Source organism: Paroedura picta, chromosome 2 (assembly GCF_049243985.1).
Source record: "Paroedura picta isolate Pp20150507F chromosome 2, Ppicta_v3.0, whole genome shotgun sequence".
In the NCBI taxonomy this organism is placed as follows: domain Eukaryota; kingdom Metazoa; phylum Chordata; class Lepidosauria; order Squamata; family Gekkonidae; genus Paroedura; species Paroedura picta.
In genome coordinates, this window is record NC_135370.1 from 76774178 (window position 1) to 76798066 (window position 23889).

The window sequence follows — 23889 nt, forward strand, 5'->3', positions numbered from 1 at the left end:
TCCCTAAATTCCTTATCATAGTCTAGGGCTGCCTCGTCCCCACTGCACTCCCTGGCCTCGAGCACGTGGGAGAGGTACCTGGCCAGGTGCCACCCCCACTCTGGGTAAGCTGCTGCCACCAATGCCAAGTATTCAGTGAAGCCTCGCAGCCAGCTGAAAAAGGTACGCTCAACTCGCACTCCCTCATGCCTCCTCTTTTCCTTCCGTTTATCTGTGTCACCCCCTTTTCCTGTCTTTATAAAAACGAAAATGTCCACATAGTATCCTTCAAGAGCTTTTTCCCTGATATTGCTGGGCAAGTGGACCCCTGGGGGTGCTTCTGTGTCTGGATATAAACTGGGTGGCTCCCGGGCTGCCCCTGCCACCTTCCCGGATTCTAAGAGGCGTTTTGCCTCTGCCCTCCTCCTGTGCAGCCAAGCCGGCAATCCCGGGGTGAAGGCCCCCTCCAGCCAATAATGGCCCTCTCTATGCACCTCCCCTTTGCTTGTGTCAGAAGATGACTCACCCGTAGAATGGGTGCACCTTCTCTTGCGTGACCGCCTGCAGCTGGCCCACGGCCTCCACCACTTGCGATGCCGTGCGTCCCGGCCGCTGGACCCCTCATCTTCGCTGCCTCCGGTACTGCTATCCCCGGAAGATTCCTCAGTCGCGCTGTGGCTGCTACTTGGGCTCCTGGCCCTCCCAGGCCCAGACATTTGTTTCAAGGCACTTGCATAACCCCTCCAGTACGAGTCTGGCTCTTCTGTCCCTGATCTTTGCCCCTCAGGCGAACCGCTGCCCACTGATTGGCCAGCTTCCCCCTGTTCACCTCCATGAGCTCCGGTCAAGGAGCCTGCCCTTGCTCCGCCTCGATGCCCTGGGACCACCGCACCCCGTCGTTGAGGCCGCGGCCTGGTATTGCCCCTTGCATGGTTGCCCTGGGATGTTTTCTGGTTACAAACTGGTTACTGCCCAGATGCTGGATGTTGGCGATGTGATATGGAGGGGCCGGAATATAATGAGTATATTAGATAAACATTTCACTACATTTAACAGGTGCAGAAAGGCCCTGATGCTTCTCTTCTAAAGAACACGCAAGCAGGAGTCTTTTGTAATCTTTATGTCATTTATGGTACGGATTTGTGGAAATGTTTATTACTACATATTAGTACAAAGGACTGATCCTACATGTTATTTCATGGTTTATCAAAAATGGTGATGATGAAACTTCCAACCTCTCAAAATCAGGTTTAGTTCAACCTAGCTAGAGAACAACTATAGAGGTCTTATGTTCCATACATTTATCTTGGAATAAAACAGAAAACTTAAGTTTCAGGCTTTGGAAACACTCTCCATATAGCATCTGAATTTCTGTTTACAAAAATGTATATTTTTATATATACATACATAGGAATTATTACTAGAAATTATTGGTTAATGGTTATTACTGGAAATTTGGGATTGTTGGTAGTTTTCATACACACCTTCCTCTGAACAACATTTAAGGCATCCTTCACTTCCTTGTTTCTCAGACTGTAAATCAACGGGTTCAGTAATGGGATTACAATTGTGTAGAACACAGAAAGAATTTTGTCACTCACATCTTGAATGGAAGACCCATTGCTAGACGTGGGTCGGAAATGCAAAATGAGAATTGCCCCATGAAAAATGGTGACCGCAGTTAGGTGGGAAGTGCAAGTAGAGAAAGCTTTGAGTCTTCCTGCAGCTGAGCTGATCTTCACAATGCTGGCAAGAATGTATGCATATGAAACCAAGACACTCAGGATAGTAATTGTTTCAACAGGACCAGCAACATAAAAAATCAGGAGTTCGTTGACATATGTATCAGAACAGGAGAGTAATAAAAGTGCACTGATATCACAGTATAAATGATTAATCTTATTAGACCCACAGAAGGATAGTCTGAAGGTAAAGACTGTATGAACAAGAGCATGTAAAAGCCCAAGTGTATATGACCCAATCACCAAAAGAATACAGCTTCTAGGGGACATGAGGCTTGGATACAACAGTGGCTTACAAATAGCTACATATCGGTCATAAGCCATGGCAGCAAGTAGAAAGCACTCTGTACTCCCCAAACCTATTACAAGGTACATCTGCATAGCACATCCAGTCAGGGATATGGATTTCTCTGCCAGAAGGTTCACTAATGTCTTAGAGGTAACCACAGTTGAGAAGCAAATGTCCAAAAAGGAAAGGTTACTGAGAAAGAAGTACATTGGTGTTTGAAGCCGTGGACTAGATCTGACTAAGATAATCATTCCCAGATTTCCAAGCAATGTGGCAATATAAATAAGTAGGAACAGCAGGAAGAGAATGATCTGGAGCTTGGGGTTGTTTGTTAAATCTGCAAATATAAATGCATTGACTCCTGTGGTAATGTTATCTTCAGACATTGTATCCATATTTCTCTTCAGAGCTGCAAAACAGAGGGACATGGCACAATCTCTTCATGCTGCTTATAACTAAGCTATGTAATGTAATGTAATGTATGGCCACTGGCTTGGGAAAGTTGAAAAGACAGTTAGACAAATTCATGAATATATCTATAAAAAGCTGTTTCCTGAAAGGGCAAGCCTTGTTTCTGAATCTTTATAGTAGACATCAGGGATAGGTGGCGGTCTATCATGCATTCTTTGTAGTCTCATTAAAGGAATGATTTTGATTAAAGTGAGTGATTAAAAAGGTAAAGGTAAAGGTATCCCCTGTGCAAGCACCGAGTCATGTCTGACCCTTGGGGTGACGCCCTCCAGCGTTTTCATGGCAGACTCAATACGGGGTGGTTTGCCAGTGCCTTCCCCAGTCATGACCGTTTACCCCCCAGCAGCAAGCTGGGTACTCATTTTACCGACCTCGGAAGGATGGAAGGCTGAGTCGACCTTGAGCCGGCTGCTGGGATTGAACTCCCAGCCTCATGGGCAAAGCTTTCAGACGGCTGCCTTACCACTCTGCGCCACAAGAGGCTCTTAAAGTGAGTGATTAGACAGAGGTATTGTGCTATCTTCTTGGAGCATGGGTGAGGCGCACCCCACAGTAAAATTAGGAGAGCACACCCAAAAGATTTTGCAGACACACATAGGATTTTCTTTTCACACACTGGTCATAATTTACAAGGATGAATCAGAGCACAATTCAAGCAAGTCTTCCTTGTAGCAATACACTGTTACTAATGAGTGTCTCTGGACATATGAACATAAAAGTCCTGCTGGAGGATGCCAGTGGTCCATCTAGTCCATCATACAGATTGGACAATTAACTATTCCTGATAAGCAACAACAGGGCACAGAAGCAAAAACCTAACCCAATATTACCCCCTAGCATTGATATTCAGAATTTTACTGCCTCTAATATTCCTACTCAAACTTTTTTCTAATCTCCTACAGCTATTAAACTCAAAGTTAATGCAGAGAGTTGGAGTTATCGGAAGTATTTTGAGATAGAATCATAGAATCATAGGATAATAGAGTTGGGAGGGACCTCATGGGTCATCTAGTCCAACCCCTGCACTGTGAAGGACACTCACAACTCGTTCATCCACTGTAACCTCCTACCCCCCTTAAACCTTCACAGAATCAGCCTCTCCGTCAGATGGCTATCTAGCCTCTGTTTAAAAATGTCCAAAGATGGAGAACCCACCACCTCCCAAGGAAGCCTGTTCCACTGAGAAACCGTTCTAACTGTCAGGAGCTTCTTCTGGATGTTTAGATGGAATTTCTTTTGAATTAATTTCATCCCATTCATTCTGGTCTGTCCCTCTGGGGCAAGAGATCCCAGCTTGATGTTTTGTTTCAATCATAGAAAGTAAATCCTAACATGCGCACCTGCTGCCATGCTTTGAAAAAATGAAAACGATCCATATTGAGAATTTTGTAGAAAAGAACATTGAGAAAATTAATTAGAATTTTGGAAAGGACATTCAGATAATTTATTCTAGGTTCTTTTTCTGCATCTATTTCTTCTCTAGGTCACACATGATGCAAATCTATGACATTTTAATTAACTTCTGAAATCAGGCTTCAGCTGAGACTATTATGTTGGTACTAAGCCTATGCAATCAAGCCACCCAGAGTATAGTTAGGACACATTATTATTAGCTATATTTCTAAATATTTGTTACAGTAGAAATGGCTAAACAATTCAAGCAGTTAATTTAATTTCTCAAGTCACTACATATAATACAAATTAATAGTTTTTAGGCTTACCTTGTATAATAATTATCTGCAGCTTCAAGATAAGTTGCTGTGCTAATTAGAGGGGGGAGGGAGAGAGTACACACAGTGGCACCTTAAAATCCACCAGTGTGTGCAGTAGATTAAAAGGCAAGAGTGTACCTGGTATATGTATTGTGTGACATGTAACAAATGTCAGAAAATCTAATCTGCAATAGCATCCTTTATTTGACAGTAATTTCCCTCATAATTACTTGAAAAACTGTATTTTGAATTGCTTTAAGGCAGCAGTATATCCTTGCTACAATATCTTCTTCTTGCCCAGCATTTTCCAATGCCCTTTTCCTCAAATTAATGGACTTTATGCTTCTTACCCATTTTTCTCTTTTAAAAAATAAATGTCATTCAGATCTGAAAATGTCATAATTCTATTTTATACTTTTCTCTGAAGCTATGTTACCTGATATTGAATACCTAGCCAGTAAATTCCAGCTGTTCATGATATCCAGTCTTTTCTACATTCTCCTAAAAACTACAATTATTCACAGGTAGCTGATCTGGTATTTGTTACAGCTAAGGAAAAACTATTCCTAGTAATAGGAGAAAAGGATACTAACTGTTCCAAGGCAACAATCCACATGTAAATAAATGTCACTGATACAGCTGAGTCCCAAAGGACTGGCCATGTTCGTCTATTTTGCCTTAAACTTCATTGATGGTTTTGACATCTCAAGAATTAATGTTTAGTCAGTTTTCTTGAACTAGGTGCATAAAATTGTGTTCTAAATTGGCAGGTATATATAATCATGGAGCTTCATTCTTCATAAATCATATCTCCCAAAGCTCTGTGTCTCAAGAGGGCTCCTCAGAAGCACCATAAACTCTTGTGGCAGAAATGAACATGTGCCCTAAAGACCCAAATATACTAATGTGCATCATTTGCACCTTTTTTTCTGATTAGAAAAACAGTTGTTTTATATGCAAGGACAAGGGGAATTAATTTGTTTGTTTACATCCTTTCTGCTCAATGGGAACTCAAAGCAGCATACATCATTCTTCTTGCCTCCATTTTATCCTCACAGAAACTCTGTGGGGTAGGTAAGGCTGAGAATGTGTGACTGACCAAAGGTCACCCAGCAAGCGTTTATTGAACAACTGGATGCCAGGCTTGCTAGTGTAGAAATGGACACGATTGCTTCTATGTGATAATAACCTGGTCATTAGCACTGCTAAATTATGATGCCCACAACAGCAAGGAATGTGATGATAGGAAGGGGTTCTTTTTAGGGACAGGCATGAACTGGGAAATTGTGGTTCCTGAAAGTTCATGATTCATGACAAACCAACAGAATGACAAACCAAACCCAAACTGTCACAAACCAGAATGGCTTTATATTAATTCGACCAATTGAGAGAAGAAACAGAGTAGGAAGGGGCCAAACAGGCCATCTAGTTCAAGCTCCCGCTCAATGCAGGTTTAGCCTAAACCATCCTTGACAAGTATCAGTCCAGCCACTGCTTAAAGACCTCCTGTGAGGGGGAGTTCACATCCTTTGTGAAGAGTATTGTGACATTCATGACATGGGAGGGTCCCCTGTAGCATGCTAGAGTCTCCAGCCTCACAGGAGATCTCCAGCTGACTCTCCTCTACCTGACCACCAGGTTTGGTGAGTTCTGGATTTTGGAAGTCTAAGTTATGCCCCTCCAAAGAAGGTGTCCTTTTGGGAAAATGTCAGGTGCAGATTCAGGAGTATATAGAATAGACCCTGTGCAAGCTAGAGGTATCTAACTCACAGCAGACCTTTTAAGAATACTCCCCTACATGGTCTCCAAGTTATATGCAGATTGGATGTTTTTGTTTGTTTTTTTTGTCACTCAGAACTTGAATGGAAGATCCATTGCTAAACTAGGGTTGGAAATGCAAATGCAAAATGAGAATTGTCCCATGAAAGACGGTCACAGCAGTCAGGTGGGAGGTGCATGAAGAGAATGCTTTGAACCTTCCTGCAGCTGAATTGATCTTCACAATGTTAGCAAGAATACATGCATATGAAAGCAAGACCCTCAGAATGGTGGTTGCTTCCTCAAGACCAGCAACATCAGCATATTAATCGGAACAGAAATGTATTAAAATGCATTGATATCAGTTAGGCAAGGGCACACACTGGGAAAATGCAGTAGGGCTGATTGATGGGGCTGGTTCATGAATCATCATAAAGTTCTGGGCACCAAACTGCTTGTGTTTGTGAGGTTTGTGAAATGGTAGAATCCCCCTCCTTGGCATGCTAGAGACATCAAACTTGGAAGAGCTCTCTGGATGACTCTCCTCTACCTGCCCTCAAGTTTGATCAGGATTTTATTTATGTGATCTAACTCATGGCCCCCAAAAGAAGGTGACTCTAGGAAAGTGGATTCTGGGCAATGACAGATACAGGTTCAGAAGGTTCAGACATGTATAAACTGGACCCTGTGCAAGTTAGTAACATCAAACTTACAGGGGGGCTTTAGATTCATCTGTTTAGTTCTTGAGTTGATATTATATGTCTCTGCACAAGTTTTATGTACTCTAGTCTGTCTTCAAATAACTGTACTAGTTTGGATGCCTATATCCTAAAGTCTTAATTGTAGTATTTTTATGTATTTATTTTATTATTAAACTTATACCTCACCCCTCTCGATTATTATTATTATTATTATTATTATTATTATTATTATTATTATTATTATTGTTATTATATTTCTAGCCCGGCGGGTAACAACATGTAAAACCCCCATAAAACCCCTAGTACATAAAATACCTAAAACAATCCCCAACCCACCCGACCCTACCTACCTGATGGCAGCGGAACTATCCGAAAAACCAGGGGTCACTGTTGATGTAGATGTAAAGGGGGGGCGCGATCTAAAAAGTGGGGGCACCGGCCTCAACCATAGGCCTGGCGGAAGAGCTCCATTTTGCAGGCCCTGCAGAAGGATGGCAAATCCCGCACGGCCCGCGGCTCCTCCGGGAGCTCATTCCACCAGGTGGGGGCCAGGATTGAAAAGGCCCTGGCCCTGGCCCTGGCCCTGGCCCTGGCCCTGGCCCTGGCCCTGGCCCTGGCCCTGGCCCTGGCCCTGGCCCTGGCCCTGGCCCTGGCTCTGGCCCTGGCCCTGGCCCTGGCCCTGGCCCTGGTCCAGGCCAGACGTACCTCCCAGGGTCAGGAACCACCAATAAATTAGTCCCTGTCAAGCGTAACGCCCAGCGGGGGGCATAAGGCATCAGGTGGTCCCTCAAATATGTGGGTCCCAGACCGCGGAGGGCCTTAAAGGTTAAAACCAAAACCTTGAACCTGATCCGGCTAGCAATCGGTAGCCAATGCAGCTGCCTCAGCACAGGCTGGACATGGGCCCTCTAAGCTGTTCCTGTAAGGACCCGAGCAGCCGTATTTTGTACCAGCTGTAATTTCCAGATCAGGCGCAGGGGTAGGCCCACGTAGAGCCAGTTACAGAAATCTATTCTGGAGGTAACCGTCGCATGGATCACAGTGGCTAAGTGGTCAGGAGACAGGTAGGGCACTAGTAGCTGGGCCTGATGGAGATGGAGAAAAGCTAGGCCCACTACCTTCTTGACCTGGGCCTCCAGTGTTAGCGAGAGGCATCCAAGGTCACTCCCAAATTCCTTGCTTGGGGTGCGATGGTCAGTTGCGTCCCGGCCAAGGTAGGTAATCGCGCTTCCTGATCTGCTCCCTTCCCCCCAAACCACAGGAACTCCGTCTTGGCAGGGTTGAGTTTCAGATGACTCTGCTTGAGCCATCCAGCTATGGCTTCCAAACATCTGGCAAATGGATCCAGGGGTGAATCCGGGCAGCGTATCCAGCTGGGTGTCATCAGCATACTGATGGCAAGCCGTAACTCCTGACCAGCTGGGCCAGAGGGCGCATAAAGATGTTAAAAAGCATGGGGGAAAGCATCGAGCCCTGTGGTACTCCACAGGTAACCCAAACAAGCTTGATAGGTCATCCCCCAATGCGAAGCCTCTGGTCCGGTTTAGGAGGAAGGAGCGTATCCAGCGTAATGCTGTGCCCCTTATCCCTGTCCTGGCGAGGCGGCATGCTAGTAGTTTGTGGTCGACCACATCAAATGCGGCCGACAGATCTAAAAGAACTAACACAGCAGAGCCGCCTCGATCCAGCTGGTAACAGAGATCATCCGTCAAGGGTGACCAGCACCGTCTCCACCCCGTGGCCAGGACGGAAGCCAGACTGGTATGGATTGAGTGCCAAGTTGGCTTGGGGTGGCTTACAAATAAGGCAAACAACCTTTACAATAATAAATACAATAAAAACACTAAAACACCCTTATCCCCCAATTAACCATAGGACCTCCACCTTGGAAGGGATGAGTTTCAGTCAATGGCTGAGCCATCCAGACATTGCTTCCAAACAATTGGTAAATGGTTCAGGGGGGGAGTCTGTCTGGCCGTCCAGCAGAAGATAGAGTTGGGTGTCATCAGCATACAGATGACACTCTAGTCCAAAGCTCCAAACCAGCTGGACTAGAGGGCGCATATAGATGTTTAAAAGTGGGGGGAGAGAATCACTCCCTGTGATACCACACATGGGAGCACCACAGGGACTGACCAATCTTTCCCTACTGCTACCCTCTGCAACCGGTTCTGGAGACAGGAGATCAGCCATTCCAAGGTGGTATCCCTAATCCCAGACACAGCAAAGCAGTGGGCCAACAAGTTGTGTTTGACCACATGAAACGCAGCCGACAGATCGAGCATTATGTGGATGGCCAACCCACCCTGATCCAGCTGGTGTCAGATATCATCCACTAGGGCAACCAGCACAATCTCCACCCCATGGCCAGGATAAAAGCCAGACTGGTGTGGGACAAAAGCTGAAGCTTCCTCCAAAAATGCTAGGAGTTGGTGTGCCACAGCCCGCTCCACTGCCTTGCCCAGAAACGCAAGATGTGAAACTGGTTGGTAGTGGATGGGGTTCTGTGGATCCAGCAATGGTTTCTTCAAGAGAGGGCAAACCACTGCCTCTTTAATCCCTTCAGAGAACTCTCCCATTGTAAGGGAGAGGTTGACAATATCTCTCAAAGGGCCTCCTTGCCACCTGTCGCCCGATTTGAGCAACCAGGATGGACAGGGATCTAGGAGGCAAATGCCCTCAGTGAGCCCATCAATTTGTCCATTTTGGGTAATAAGAGCCACCTAAAGCCATCAAACACCATATCCTTCAACGGCCATGGAGCCTCCAGTTCGCAAATTGTATGAATTGTGGCAGGAAGGTCGCTGCGGAACGACAGGACTCTGTGCAAAAAAGCTCGATAAAGCTTCACAACTCAAATACAATTTGAGCTTCAGTGGCTGATTTGCTTGCAGCCTGGTGAGCTTCTCAGGGAGATGGAGGCGGGGAGAGGGAAGTGTGGCCCCTGCTGCCTGCTGCTGAGGCTCTCATGGCCCAGAAGCGGCCCACGGCCCGGGGGTTGATGACCCCCGCTGTAGAGCATTCAGGAGTCTCTCGGATTCCATAAGTCTCCACGGGCGGGCTAAAATACTCCCATCACCCAAATAGGGGAGAGGTGGCATTCTCAGTTGAGCCTTTAAGGCATGGTGGTCTGACCATGGGGCAATGTTACTTGCCACCAGATTTATCTCTACACCTGCACCAAAGATTAAATCAAGGGTATGTCCCACCTGATGAGTAGGTCCAGCAACAATTTGCGAGAACCCTAGCATTGCCACAGCCAACACCAGATCCGGCTCAAGTCCTGGAACCGGTGCATCCTCATGGACATTAAAGTCTCCTAAAATAATTACTTCAGTTGTCTGTCTGCTTCTGCTACAGATACATACTCAACTTCAGTTGAGAACATAGCTATAGTTTCTTGCTTCCTTTATTTCTCCATACAGAAAAATATTCTTTGTGCTCAAATACTCCAAATGCATCTTCTTTGCTGCTGAAATGCTCAATAGCATTCTTATTGAAGTATGTCTCACCACTGGTTTGAAGGTTCCATCATAGTCTTCTCCATACATCTGAGAGTATTCTTTAGCAACCAATCTGACTTTGTATCTTTGTACTTCCCCCTCTATGTCATGCTTAGTTTTTGAAGATTCACTTGCATTCTATTGCCCTCTTCTAGAAGTTCTATAAGTGTCCATGTTTGGTTCTTGATTAGAGATTCAATCTCTTCTTCTGTGGCTTTTCTCTATTTTTCTGCTTCTTAGACAAGTATTTTTCTGCTTCTCTGCTATGTCTTCCCCTGTGGAAGGGTATAGTTTCTGTCTTGGTGGTCCTTTTTTTGTTTGATCTGGTTGACCATCTCACACTTGGTTCTGCAACCACTTCTGGTTCTTCAGCCTCTGCAAGTGTGTCATGTGTGTTGTCCATAGCACTCAGATGCACTATTACATTTGCTATGCTTCATTTTTCTCGGTTGGTGTAGATTAATGGATGTCTATTTTTTCTGTCTTTCTTGATTTCTCCCTTTCATCCATGTAGGCTACATTGCAGATTGTGACTATTTCTGTTTCTGTATCCTTTGCATCCCACTGCATAATCTAAACAAAAAAACCCCCTTCTTCTGCATTAAGATCCATCTTGGTCTGCTTTTCTTTAGGAACGTAAGCATAGGCCTTTGATACAAACGCTTTTAGGTGATTCAGGATTGGTTCATATATAACATACTGTCCCTCATTATCAGTGTGAATTGCTGGTGGCTTTCTTTGAAATCTGTTATTGACTATTGCCACGTATGCTTTCAATTTTTCTAGCAGTTGACTTTTCTCCTTAAGTAGATCACAGTATATCTTGAAAAGTCATCTGTAAAAGTCAGCACATATTTATTCCCACTAGAGGTTTTGAGCTTTCATTGGTCTACCAACCTCACTGTATAAGTTATAGATGTCACTGTATCTAGCTTGTCTCATGCCTTTTGTTAAAGCTTTGCTTAAATGCAATGCATACATTTTCCTTCAACAGCACATTTGCTCATGTGCATGCCTTTAGTTAAATGAAGTTGGTGAATTGCATAACTGTCTCTGTGTCCCAACTGTCCATGCCATAGCCAGGAACAATTCTTGTGATCAAAATGTTTGTATGCATGCCTCAAGAGCATATATATCATGATGCACTTTGGCAGTTGTAATTAACTCTCCCCTCTGCCTCATATAGCATTTTTCTCCAAAAGATATAATCATGCCTTTCTTTGTGAACACTAACACAGAAATAAGATTATGTGCCAGTACTGAGGCATAAAGGCAGTCTTAACAAGGATGTCTTGGCTCACCCTGCTAGGAGGGTTGGAATTTTATGGCTCCTGAGCCAATATCTTCTGCTATTATGGACCATCCATCTGCAACTCTATGTGTCTTTTGTAATGGGGTATGTAGGAATTGATTGTGCCATGAGATTTAATGCAATATAGAGAAATTTTTGTTGTGAGACAGGACTGCAGTGGGGAATCACCAAGGGAAATTTCTAGAAAAAGATTGGCTTTATAATAAATTAAAGAATGTAGTGATACAAAGCAAGTTGTGGCCTCAGGCAGTGATTTTTTGAGGACAACAGCCTCCACCATTGCCCCTGCCTTACATGACTTCCTTTGGTGCGTTTAAAAGTGCCTGGAGAACTAAAAGACAAAAACAATTGGCTACTCCAGACAGTGGAAGAGTAGTTGTAAGTTACTGTCAGAAGGAATAAGTGGGGAGAGGTGAAAAGCAAAAGGGATGTGCACCCCTTGTTGAATCACTGCTGGATGTTCTTTTTAAACACATTCAATTATAAAGAATTACCTTCATGTTCCTCTAAGTTTCCAGTCTATTTATTCAGAATGATAGTGATTGAATACAACTGTGAATGATACATTTCCAAGCTAGAAATCTATGCTACAGAACTTTCCGCACTGTCAAAAAAAATACAATTTCAAAAGTTTTTCAGCCAGAAAGGAACTTGTCATGAAACCATATAATTTTTTAAAAGATGCATCCATTTGTACCATGAACTGAACTCAAACATTCTGCTTATTATAATCTGTGTAAAAGGTAAAGGTATCCCCTGTGAAAGCACCAAGTCATGTCTGACCCTTGGGGTGATGCCCTCCAGCATTTTCATGGCAGACTCAATACACAGTGGCCTTGCTAGTGCCTTCCCCAGTCATTACCGTTTTACCCCCCAGCAAGCTGTATACTATGCCAAATCTGTACTTTAGGAATTACAGGGTCTTCTTCAGAACTCTTATAAAAGCTTCCTTTACATATTTATTCCTTAGGCTGTAGATCAAGGGGTTCAGCATGGGAATGACCACAGTATAGAACAAAGAGGCCACTTTGTCTTGTTCTAATGTATACTTGGAACTTGGCCGCAAATACATAAAAAAAATTGTCCCATAAAATATACAAACAACAACCAGGTGGGAAGTACAGGTGGAAAAGGCCTTTTGTCTGCTTTCATTGGAACGGATTTTCAGTATGGTGGCCAATATGCAAATATAAGAGATTAAGATTATAATTGTAGTGCCTATGCAATTTATACTAACTTGTGTAAATATCACTATCTCATTGGTGTGGGTATTAGAACAAGAAAGTTTTAAGAGTGGAGGAATATCACAGTAATAATGATTGATCACATTTAGCCCACAGTAGGTCAAAGTAAAGGTGAACACAGTATGTAAAACTGCATAGAAAATACCCAGGATATATGAACCAGATACTAGCCTAAAACACATTTTCCTTGACATTAAGACAGCATAATGCAGAGGCTTACAAATAGCCACATATCTGTCATATGCCATCACAGCCAATAGGATGCATTCAGTACTACCACAAATTACAAACATGAACATTTGAATTGCACAGCCCAAAAACCCAATGGTTTTCTTCTCTGCTAAGAGATCCATCAATATTTTGGGGGTAATAGTGGAGGAGTAATTAAGATCTACAAAAGCTAAACTACTGAGAAAGAAATACATTGGAGTATGTAGCTGTGAATCTGCCTTGATTAAAATTATCAGACCCAGATTTCCCAACAGGGTGACAAGATAGATAAGGAGAAACAATATGAATAAAGGCAGCCTTAACTCATCTCGATCTGTGATTCCTAGGAGAACAAACTCAGTGATGACAGTGTGATTGAAAAGAGGTATTTCCATCAATCTGACCTATCTGTTGAGAACAAAAGAACAAACAAACAAAAGTAATTGCAAATCAGTAAAACATACTGAGAGATTTATAAGTTAAAAGTTTATCTTGTTTATCTTCAATATCGATGTACTTCATTCAGGCAACTAAATATTTACAACAAATTCAGACATCCAAGGTAAAAATCCTTAAACTAAATGGTACAGTTTATGTATGGTTGGAAGTTGGACTTTTTAACTAATTGATGGAATTCAGCTAAGGAACTTCAAGGGCTCTGAACGTGATACTTCAAAAAAGTAATGTTCAGGCTATTGGAATATGCAAGGTTGGTAGTTTGCAGGATTCAACAGCATATGAAGAGTATCCTAGAGGAGGCATCAGAGGAGATGTGTATTTAGCATATTTAGATTAGTAACTTTTTTTTCAAATAATCTTCTGAATCCTGATTGGCTCAACTGGAGACTTCCTGCTTCCTCCCTGATTGACTTGCAGGAGGGAATTTTGGGCTGGAATAAGACATGACACACAGTTATTGGGTATAAACATGGTCACAGCTTTATTACCTCCCAACAGGAGGATTGGCACAGCATGGGAGAGGGATCCTATTCTAGCAGTCAGCGGACTGCACCAAAACCTGTGGCTTCCAGAGGCACCCTGGGGATCCACACCATTCCCAGCTGGAAGAGCAGATCCCCTTGCCTTCTGAAGTCTACTCTACAGGAGGCGACCTATGTGTGGGAGCCACCAGGCACCCACCTTCTTTGCCTGTCCCCAGGCCATCTGGCAATGAGCCCCTGGCCTCCCAGTCAGGTAAGCCATGCTCATTTACATGCCACCTCATATGGAGGCCCTGAACCCCAGGGAGTCCGATCACCCACCAGACTCTCTGCCAACAGGCTCCATCCCATGCGAAATGTGCAGCTGCAATGAAATCTTAACCATGAAACATCCACCACAGACAAAGCCTAGAGGCTGTTTACACATCACATAGGGTGGGAGGGAGAGACGCTGCTCTGCAGCATGCTGGCGAAGAAGCCGGGACCCACATACATGGCAGTTTTATAGGCATCATGGGTCCCACCTGCTTCTTTATGCTGTGTGCGCTGCATAAGCACAGTGTGCACTCTGCATGGGCCAGAGGGCAGTCACATCCGCCTCAAGCCCACCCTCTGCCAACCGGTGGCACAGATTCCTTGCCGCGCATTGTCTTCAGAACCACAGTTAGACTGCTAGGACTATTTTCTCTCTCTGTGTACTTGTTTGTCTTCTCAATAAAGCTATTTATTCTTTAAGCAGTCAGTGATTTACACCTCTTTTGCATATTTAAACTCTGCCAGCACAAACAATATGCTGATCTAACAAAGAACACTTCCACAAAAGTACCTGCTTTTATCTTTTTTTCATTCCCTGTCAATGTAAAAAGGTATCCCCTGTGCAAGCGCCGAGTCATGTCTGACCCTTGGGGTGACGCCCTCTAGCGTTTTCATGGCAGACTCAATACGGGGTGGTTTGCCAGTGCCTTCCCCAGTCATTACCGTTTTACCCCCCAGCAAGCTGGGTACTCATTTTACCGACCTCGGAAGGATGGAAGGCTGAGTCAACCTTGAGCCGGCTGCTGGGATCGAACTCCCAGCCTCATGGTCAGAGCTTCAGACAGCATGTTGGCTGCCTTACCCCCTGCACCACAAGAGGCTCATCCTGTCAATGCATGTCATACCAAATTTGTATCCTGCAGTTATGTCCAAGAGTATAAAATAGCATAAATAATTTCCATCCTATATATGATTTGAGATTTCAATTTCAGAGAAGCACAAATATTATGGGAGGAGATTTTTCATTTACTCACATCCCTACATAGCAAAATATCAATTCATTACCATGCTACCAACTAAGGAACACAGGACTTTTATGACTACCTAGATACAGTTTCCTTGTTATCATTTAGACACTGTTCTCAATGTATAACCCTTGTGATCCTCCTCAGAAGAATATCTCCTACCTGATTGTGGAATCTCCTACCTCATTCACATGTAAAGCTTTCACAAGTAATAGTATTGCCATATTGCAGTGTTCAAGCAAGATACCAAGATACCAAAGACACACATCAACATCCAACCACTTATTTTTTTCTGCTTCAAATGTCATGTTGTAAAATCTCATTCAAAACAGCATGACATTCTTCTGTCTAAGATGTCCCTATAAGGAATGTTCAAGAAAATGAACAGGGTTCTATTCAGCCCTGCATCTGGAAGATCTCATTATAGTTTTTCTAGTATTATTACCATTTTGTTACACTGATCCTAAGAAATTTGCAAGCTGCCTCAAGTTAAATTTGTCAGGAGAGGCGGGATATAAATCAAATTATAAACAAACAAACAAATAAATAAATAGAAGCCAACTCTGTGAAATACCATTGGTTCTACAAGTTGTCTCTGCAAAACCAAAATTAGTGAATGTACCAGTCAAATGGAGCACCAGATGCCTTAGAAGAATATTATACGTGAGGCATTCATGGTGCATTTACTCATACTGTTATCTTCTCTGAGATCTTCTCAATGTTCTTCTGCTCTTATTGCCTATGTTGCTATGGAAGAATTAATTCTGTTGAGGATAGGTATCTTTAGATAAATAGGTATATATCACTGAAATATATTTAGACACTGTTCATCATAATAATCTTTAATTATGCCCCAAGAAACTCTCAACTTTATAAACATTTAAGCTATAATTACTTATGGATCCTCAAGAAGCCATAATTAAGCTACCTCACTGGAATTTATACCTATTTATTTGATTGTTTCCTGAATCTGTGAAACCCAAATTTGAATATTCAGTCTGCCATAGAAGTTCACTAGATGACCGTGGACCATTTACTGGCATAAAAATAAGACAAATCAGAATACAGTCAATTAGTTGTTAAGTTCACACAGCTTAATTGCCATTTGTAAGAATTTAGCCACTTTATCAATTGTATCTGGATCCTGACTGGAGAGATCCTGACTTGTGTTTATCAGAGTAGCCAATACATTTAACTAGGAGTGAGTCCAGAGCTTTAGCCCAAGTGGCATTGTATATGGGGCAGTAAAAACAAAAAACGTGCTATATGGTTTCTATAGAATCTTGTTTACATGGACAGTGTCTCTGTATGTAAGGAATCTTCTGAAATCTCCCTGCCATAACTGCTGATGGAAGGATATTAAACCTGGCAAGCATAAAAGCCCTGCAGTGTTGGGGAATAACAAGATGAGAGAAATAGAATGCTAAATTATGAACCTACTAGAATTAAAGCCCGTTTTAGCTGATACAACAGGCGTTAGCAGGGGGAGGGTGACAAATAGCAAAGAGAGAGGGAGGTAGAAAGGAAGAGAGTGATTAAGATAAAGAGAACTTGGCATTGGGAAGAGGAAGGGAAGGGTTGTCCAGTCTGTACAGGCATGAGGCTGAATATGTGTGTTGTGTGGAGGGTTGTGGTGATGTGGTGACAAATGAGGGCGTGGGAGTAGAGATATTGGTGTCAAGAATCTGTGGTTTGGAATGTTGACTGTGGGAGAGGACTGACCTTTGGGAATTGTGGCATAGTGGTTAAAGATTTCAAGAGCCATGTCTTCCGATATGTGAAGGCAAAATCAGACTGGAGACTCTTCTTACGGGGAGACTACATGGTAACCAATTCCTCCCAGTTCTGTGGCCCTACTCCTTCTGTCTCCATCTTTCTTTTACTGTTGATATAATGTTATGAGCCCACATCCTTATAATGTTGCCCCTTAGAAGATGGATTTTTGTACACTGCTGTTTACTACCAAAAGGAATCACAAAGCAGTTTACAAACACATTTTCCCTTCATCTCCTCACAATATACAACCTGTGAGGGATGTGGGGCTGTGAGAGCTCTGAGAGAACTGGGAATATCCCTGAGTCACCCAACAGGCTTTAGATGTATCTAAACAGTTTAAAGTCACCTTTCCTTCCTCTCCCCATAACAGACACCCTGTGAGTAAAGTGGAGCTGAGAGCTCTGAGAGAACTGGGAATGGCCCACAGTCACCCAGCAAGCCTCAGGAGTCTCTAAGCAGTTTAAAATTGCATTCCCTTCCTCTCTCCGTAACAGACACCCTGTGAGTGAAGTGGGGTTGAGAGCTCTGAGAGAACTGGGAATGGGCCACAGTCACCCAGCAGGCCTCAGTTGTCTCTAAGCAGTTTAAAATTGCATTCCCTTCCCCTACCCATAACAGACACCCTGTGAGGGAAACAGGGCTCAGAGCTGTGAGAGAACTGGAATGGCCCACAGTCACCCAGCAGGCCTCAGTTGTCTCTAAGCAAGTTAAAATCTCATTCCCTTCCGCTCCCCATAACAGACACCCTATGAGAGAAGTGGAGCTGAGAGTTCTGAGGGGCAGCAAGCAGTCACTCGGCCCTAACCCAGAGTAGCAGTTAGTGCCTCAGCACCCATTCCCAAGCAGCAGAGGTTTTCTGGCAGCAAGGGCAGCAGCAGGAAGGCCCCTTAGTAACTCACTCTCCAGACTAGTGCCCCTGACTCTGATCTATGTCTCTGGTGATGTCCAGTGGCCAAATGGTGGCTACTGGCCTCGCGGGCTTTATGGAGGGCAGGCCATATGGTAACTGGCCAATCAGGAGGGATGCACTGGACAGACAAAGCCAGATGCACTGGACGGACAGGGCCCTGGACATTCTCCTCCCAGGAGGCCATTTCCAATTTATAAAAGAATATAAGAACCAACATATAAGAACCAACTCTTCTTCTTCTTCTTCTTCTTATAAAAGGGTGTGAAAAGTGTTAAAGATATCATAGGTTTGTTGTTGTGAAGGTAAAATGGAAACAGGGAAAATGAGGTTGTAAGCCATTTTAGGTCTCTGTTGGAAACAAACCAGGGTATAAAAGTTGAAATAAATGGCAGCGCAATTCTGAGGGCCATTGAGGTGAGAATTAGCAGGAGGTGGAGGCAGCCAGACAACAGTGGTGGTGTTAGTGCCTTCTCAAAGGGCCTCAGCCAAGGCCAAGAGGTGGGTAAAACCCCCAGGAGTTGGAACTGCATGGGCCATGTGTGTGCAGAAGGGCAGAGAGGGATGTGGTCATACAGTCCCATACACTCATCAAACAGAATGGGGGCAGCAATGGGGAAAAAAATCAACCAATGTCCTCATTTTGCAAGTGTTCCAAAATAGGGTCACTCAGGATCACATTCCATGTGGTGCAATGAGGACAATCCTGGGGGAACAGGCACAGAGAGAAAAAAAAGGAAATTTCCCTGGCTATGGGTGCTTGCTATTCAGTGGTGGCTGTCCCTTCCACTCACAGGGACATGTTGGCAAGGCCACCATCACTGATGGTAGAGCAGGTAGAAACTGCAGGGGCAGAGGTCAACATAGGGTCACAAATTGCTATTGACAGATCCCTAAGCAGCTCCTCTATGTATGTTTGTCTGCCCTCCAAGGTCTAGTTACACCAACCAGCTGCTTCATGTGTCCAGGAACTGTTCCCAGAGCCACCACCAGCCACTCAGGGCACTGTTAGCCCCAGGACACAGCATCCCTTCACTCTTGAGTGTAATCTACGTGGAAGAGAAGATGGGAGGACATGCAGTGCCAGCCAAAGGGGGTACGAATTCATTCTTAGAGATGCACTAGTAAAGCCAGTCTGGTGTAGAGGTTAAGCATGGTGGACGCCAATTGGAGATCCATGTTTGAGTCCCCATTCCTTTACATGGAGCAGGGAATGGGGTTAAAAGCAGGGAATATGAACCAACTCTGAAGAGACTATTTGCCAGATTTGGTCTCTGCTCTTCGCTATTGGGCACACCCAAGTGAGGAGCAGGCCAAAAGATCAGTTTCTGGAAAATTACTAGAAAAACATGTTTTCCTGCAATGGGCTGATCATGAGAAATTCTGCTCAAAGTTCGTAGTACACAGCTCAAAGTTCGTAGTACACCTAGCACTGAGATCAAAGCTTCGTGTCCAACTCTTCTGCAAGACCACAACCACCTAACAAGACCTCAGTGCTGCAGCTTACCATGATGGTCAGGATCACCATATGAATGACAGGCTTACTCCTGAAACAACATATAACATATCCACTCATAGGAGATGCCATGGGAATATTTCCATGGCATCTCCTATGAGTGGATATGTTATATGTTGTTTCAGGAGTAAGCCTGTCTTTCACATGGTGATCCTGACCATCATGGTCCAAGTGGAGGTCTTCTGCTTTCCAGATGCACCGTGCCTCCCCATTAACCCTTTCAAAGAGAAGAAATCAGGAAATAAATGCAATGTGCCAATGTCCATTACTGAACATACAGCCTGTGTTAACATTTGAAGCAGCAGCAATTTAGACAAGAACCAAAAACCTATGGAAAGGCAGGTTGCTTTCTCTTGGTGTGACTGTGGAAATGGGCCATATTCACATAAGGTGGCTCTAGGATATACATGTCTCTGATCACAAATGTGTTTAGATTGGTATATGAATGCAGTTTATCAGCATCTACATTCAGGTGCATATAGAAATGCACAGCCTCATTCATGTTTTGTCCCAATTGAATTAGCCCAACTGAATTGGAACAAAGGCCTATGAATATGTTTGTGTTAAAGGGGAAGTTGTGTTTGTAGACCTGCCAAAGACTGAGCTTGAGTTTCAAGGCAGAATTAGCCAATGTACAGCTAGATCCTATCTGCAGGGTCCAGTCTGGTTAAATTGAAACTGACCAATAGTGCACACTGGTGAGAAGATCCTTTTGTTTGTACGCGTAAATAAATTGTGTTTTTGAGGGGATTTTTGGTTCAGTTTTGAATGTAATGCCAACATGCTGGGGTCACACTACAGAACTGATTGAACTCCCAGTTCAAGAAAGAAGAGGCTGCCAAGAGGCTTCCTTCAAACCCACTGATCCAACAGGAAATATGTTCCATTTTTCCCTAATATTTACCTCTTTGAAAATGAATTGTGTACCCTTGCACAAATAGGTGGCAGAAATCATTGCAGGTAGGTGTATTTCACGGGGGGGGGGGATAGGTATGGTAACAGCTGTTAGCAAATCCACACCTGTACTTTTATATGGCTTGGGGAGGGCAGCTTTATGTGTCCCCATGGTATGAAGGGAAGAGAGAGAATTGTTTGGCCAGCTATGATTGCCTCAAGTTAGTCAATGTGAGGTGGGTTTAAATGGGTCTATGCCAACCTCCTCAGTGCAGTTAGACTTCTCAGTAATCTTTTATACATTTCTAGAGAATTGCCATGATAGTATGGAGTTAGACAGTTGCCAGGGGCTAAGGAGGCCCTCATCCCTATAAATCCTAGCCTGTCTAGGTTTAGTTTTCACCTGATCTATAATGTAAAGTTAGGGAAGCCCTAAGGCATGTTAATTAGGGAAGGCATGTATATTAGGTCATCCTCATCCCTAGCTGCTATTGGTTGTGTCTGCTCCAGTCATGCATCCCACGCTACATCAGTTCCAGTAATAACTTGGAACTGACATAAGGTCGCTCTAGGAACTGCTGGTTTTACCATAGATTTTCCAGCATTTTCTAGAACTACCCATCATGACTTCCAGATAAGATTTCAGCTGTCTTATATGGCGTAATGAATTATTATGAGGCTAATGGAGGGTCTGCAGAATTTTTTGTAACCAGAAGTACTTCAAACAAAAGCTAACTGATGTCATATTTGAACTCTCCCCCATGAAAATTGCCTACTTTATTTTTAAAATGTGTACATAAAAAAAAAGAGTAGAGTAGGCTGGGTGTAAACTGCACAGAGCTTTTATTCCAATCCCAGGTCAATTCAGTCCCTGCCTTCTACATAGAATGCAATTTCCGTTTTGATTTGGGACAATTTAAATTTTCCTTCTGCAGCAAGAAGGATTGATCTGGAGTGACCCTACCTTTATTGTGCGATATCTTAGAGTGCTTTTAATGCTCAATATTTATAAAATCAAGATTGAGAAAGCAGGCTGTTTTGAATCTGGGCTTTGCTGCGTGGTAGAGAACCCCTGAATAGCCAAAGCTGGTCATGTGACAAGCTTGCCTTAAAGGAGAAGCCTCTAATTTCTCTCAACTTCTGTCGGTTTTCTCTCAATTTCTGTCGATTTTCACAACTCCTTGTGGCTTGGCAAGGTTTTAAACATGACCACTGATCTCCAACTGGAGGGTTGGTAGAACCCAAGCAGAGATGCACTACATAAGTCTATTAACTATGTAGCTCAGGTAAGCCAGAACATTATAGCATTGTTAATGTCACTGTAATATAATATTTTTAGAATTTATAATATTGTAATTAAAACAAAGAATGAAAATTGTTTTATGTTTCATTAATTCCTGGTCTTATTATTCCATAACTAAACTTTATAATTATAATGAATTGGATCCTACCATTCCATTCAACTTGTAGTGACATGTTCCTCCATGCAACCATTTCTCAGTGTACACTGATTCTTATACAGGTAGAACAACTCGGCAGTGGATCATTGCACTTCAAAAACACACTGCTTCTAATGTAGCAAAATAGTAGAATCCAATCAAATATCTCTTCAAAAATTCTGTGAAAGGCATCTGAAGACAGACCATACATTTTACATGATCTACAAAAAACATTTTTTTTTCTCACAACTAGACACAGGGAACATCCTTGTGTATATAGTGAATGGAAATTTGTTTAGCAGTCACTGTTAGCAATCCTGAACGTGTTTATTCAGAAATAAGTTCCATTTTATTCAATGGGATTTACTCCCAGGAAAGAAACCTTAGTATTGTAGCCAATCTCTGGGAATTATGTAACCCCCCTTCGCCCAGAAACTAACAATTTAATTGAAAAATTAGATGTTAAATTCTCCGAATATTTAAAGGTAAAGGTAAAGGTAAAGGTAAAGGTAAAGGTAAAGGTAAAGGTAAAAGTAAAGGTAAAGGTAAAGGTAAAGGTAAAGGTATCCCCTGTGCAAGCACCGAGTCATGCCTACCCTTGGGGTGATGCCCTCCAGCGTTTTCATGGCAGACTCAATACAGGGCAGCCTTGCCAGTGTCTTCCCCAGTCATTACCGTTTACCCCCCAGAAAGCTGGGTACTCTTTTTACCAACCTCAGAAGGATGGAAGACTGAGTCAACCTTGAGCTGGCTGCTGGGATAGAACTCCTAACCTCATGGACAGACAACTTCAGACAGCATTTCTGCCGGTTACCACTCTGCACCACAAGAAGCCCTCTGAATCTTTATCAAGTAACAATTCCTAAGATTCTTTGAGGGAAACTGAGGGGGAAAACGTATGGAATTGTAGACAACACCAGAGTCTAATGTACCACTCATTATGTGTATCTGATTTTATTATTTCATAGCTGTGTTTTAGAATTACAATGTCTCCTAAAAGCTTCCTTCACATCTTTATTCCTCAGGCTGTAGATTAAAGGATTCAACATTGGGATGACCACAGTGTAGAACAAGGAGGCCACTTTGTCTTGTTCCAATGAGTACTTGGAGCTAGGTCGCAAATACATAAAGAAAATGGTCCCATAAAACAAACTAACAACAGTAAGGTGGGAAGTACAGGTAGAAAAAGCCTTGCATCTACTCTCAGCAGAACGAATCTTTAACACAGTGACCAAGATACAGACATAGGATATTAAGATGACCATTGTAGTGCCTACACTATTGATACTAACTTGTACAAATATCACTGTCTCATTGATGAGGGTATCAGAGCAAGAAAGTTGTAGGAGTGGGGGAATATCACAGTAATAATGATTGATCACATTTGGCCCACAGAAAGATAAAATAAAAGTGAACACCGTATGTAAAGAGGAATACAAAATACTAAGGACATATGAACTAGCTACAAGGCAAACACATAATTTCCCTGACATTATTGTTGTGTAATGAAGGGGGTTGCAGACAGCCACATACCGATCATATGCCATCACAGCCAGGAGAAGACATTCGGTACTACCACATACAATACAAATAAATAGTTGGATTGCACAACCAAAATACCCAATGCTTTTACTCTCAGTTAAGAGATCCACTAATATTTTAGGGGTTATAGCTGAGGAATAGCTAACATCCACAAAAGCCAAACTACAGAGAAAGAAATACATGGGAGTATGGAGCCGTGAGTCTCTCTTGATTAAAATGATCAACCCCAAATTTCCCACCAGGGTGACTGCATAGATAAGTAGGAACAAGATGAATAAAGGAATCCTTAACTCAGGTTGATTTGTGATTCCTAAGAGAATGAAGTCGGTGACACTGCTATGATTGCACAGATATGGTTCCATGAATATGATCTGCCTGTTGGGAGCAAAGAATAAAATAAAAACACCATAAATAAATAAATAAAACATGCTGAGAAGGGTCTGATTTGACTGTGTCATATTTATAAAGCTGCAGGCTTATACAGCTTCCTACTGCTGACCACAAATATTATAACACTCTATTACTCAGATAATCCATATAAACCTGGTATTTCTTTTCCAATTTGAAAGTCTTCTAAAAAGGCTCAGTAAGCAAATCTTAGCTCCCTTTGAAAGCTTTGCATGGCTAGAGTAAATATCCAGCATTTGTACAGTTAAAGCTGTGTTCAGCCATA

General features: G+C 43.0%; 3 protein-coding genes across 3 annotated transcripts; all 3 read right to left on the minus strand.

Annotated features, from left to right (window-relative positions):
• Positions 1-1406: 1406 nt before the first annotated feature.
• On the minus strand, positions 1407-2665 carry LOC143828708 (olfactory receptor 5T17-like). The gene has a single exon (XM_077318952.1). It carries the CDS (start codon positions 2436-2438, stop codon positions 1407-1409), a length of 1032 nt encoding a protein of 343 aa, XP_077175067.1. The 5' UTR covers positions 2439-2665.
• A 9715-nt stretch (positions 2666-12380) lies between these two features.
• Positions 12381-13319, minus strand: LOC143828709 (olfactory receptor 5AP2-like). The gene has a single exon (XM_077318953.1). The coding sequence runs from the start codon at positions 13314-13316 to the stop codon at positions 12381-12383; it is 936 nt and encodes a 311-aa protein (XP_077175068.1). The 5' UTR covers positions 13317-13319.
• A 4700-nt stretch (positions 13320-18019) lies between these two features.
• On the minus strand, positions 18020-23860 carry LOC143828898 (olfactory receptor 5AR1-like). The gene is made up of 3 exons (XM_077319061.1): positions 23760-23860; positions 22671-23552; positions 18020-18077 (listed from the first exon to the last, which is right to left on the minus strand). Exons 1-3 carry the CDS (start codon positions 23858-23860, stop codon positions 18020-18022), a joined length of 1041 nt encoding a protein of 346 aa, XP_077175176.1.
• Between the last annotated feature and the right edge of the window lie 29 nt (positions 23861-23889).

What these genes read in the sequence shown, in the direction of transcription:
- LOC143828708 (XM_077318952.1), bottom strand. Translation starts at nt 2,438, where the DNA reads ATGTCCCTCTGTTTTGCAGCTCTGAAGAGAAATATGGATACAATGTCT.
- LOC143828709 (XM_077318953.1), bottom strand. Translation starts at nt 13,316, where the DNA reads ATGGAAATACCTCTTTTCAATCACACTGTCATCACTGAGTTTGTTCTC.
- LOC143828898 (XM_077319061.1), bottom strand. Translation starts at nt 23,860, where the DNA reads ATGCTGGATATTTACTCTAGCCATGCAAAGCTTTCAAAGGGAGCTAAG. An exon ending in AATTGGAAAAGAAATACCAG is followed by an intron (nt 23,553 to 23,759) that starts GTTTATATGGAT and finishes GTGCAATCATAG; the next exon opens with CAGTGTCACCGACTTCATTC. An exon ending in AAAGATGTGAAGGAAGCTTT is followed by an intron (nt 18,078 to 22,670) that starts TAGGAGACATTG and finishes ACCCTTTTATAA; the next exon opens with GAAGAAGAAGAAGAAGAAGA.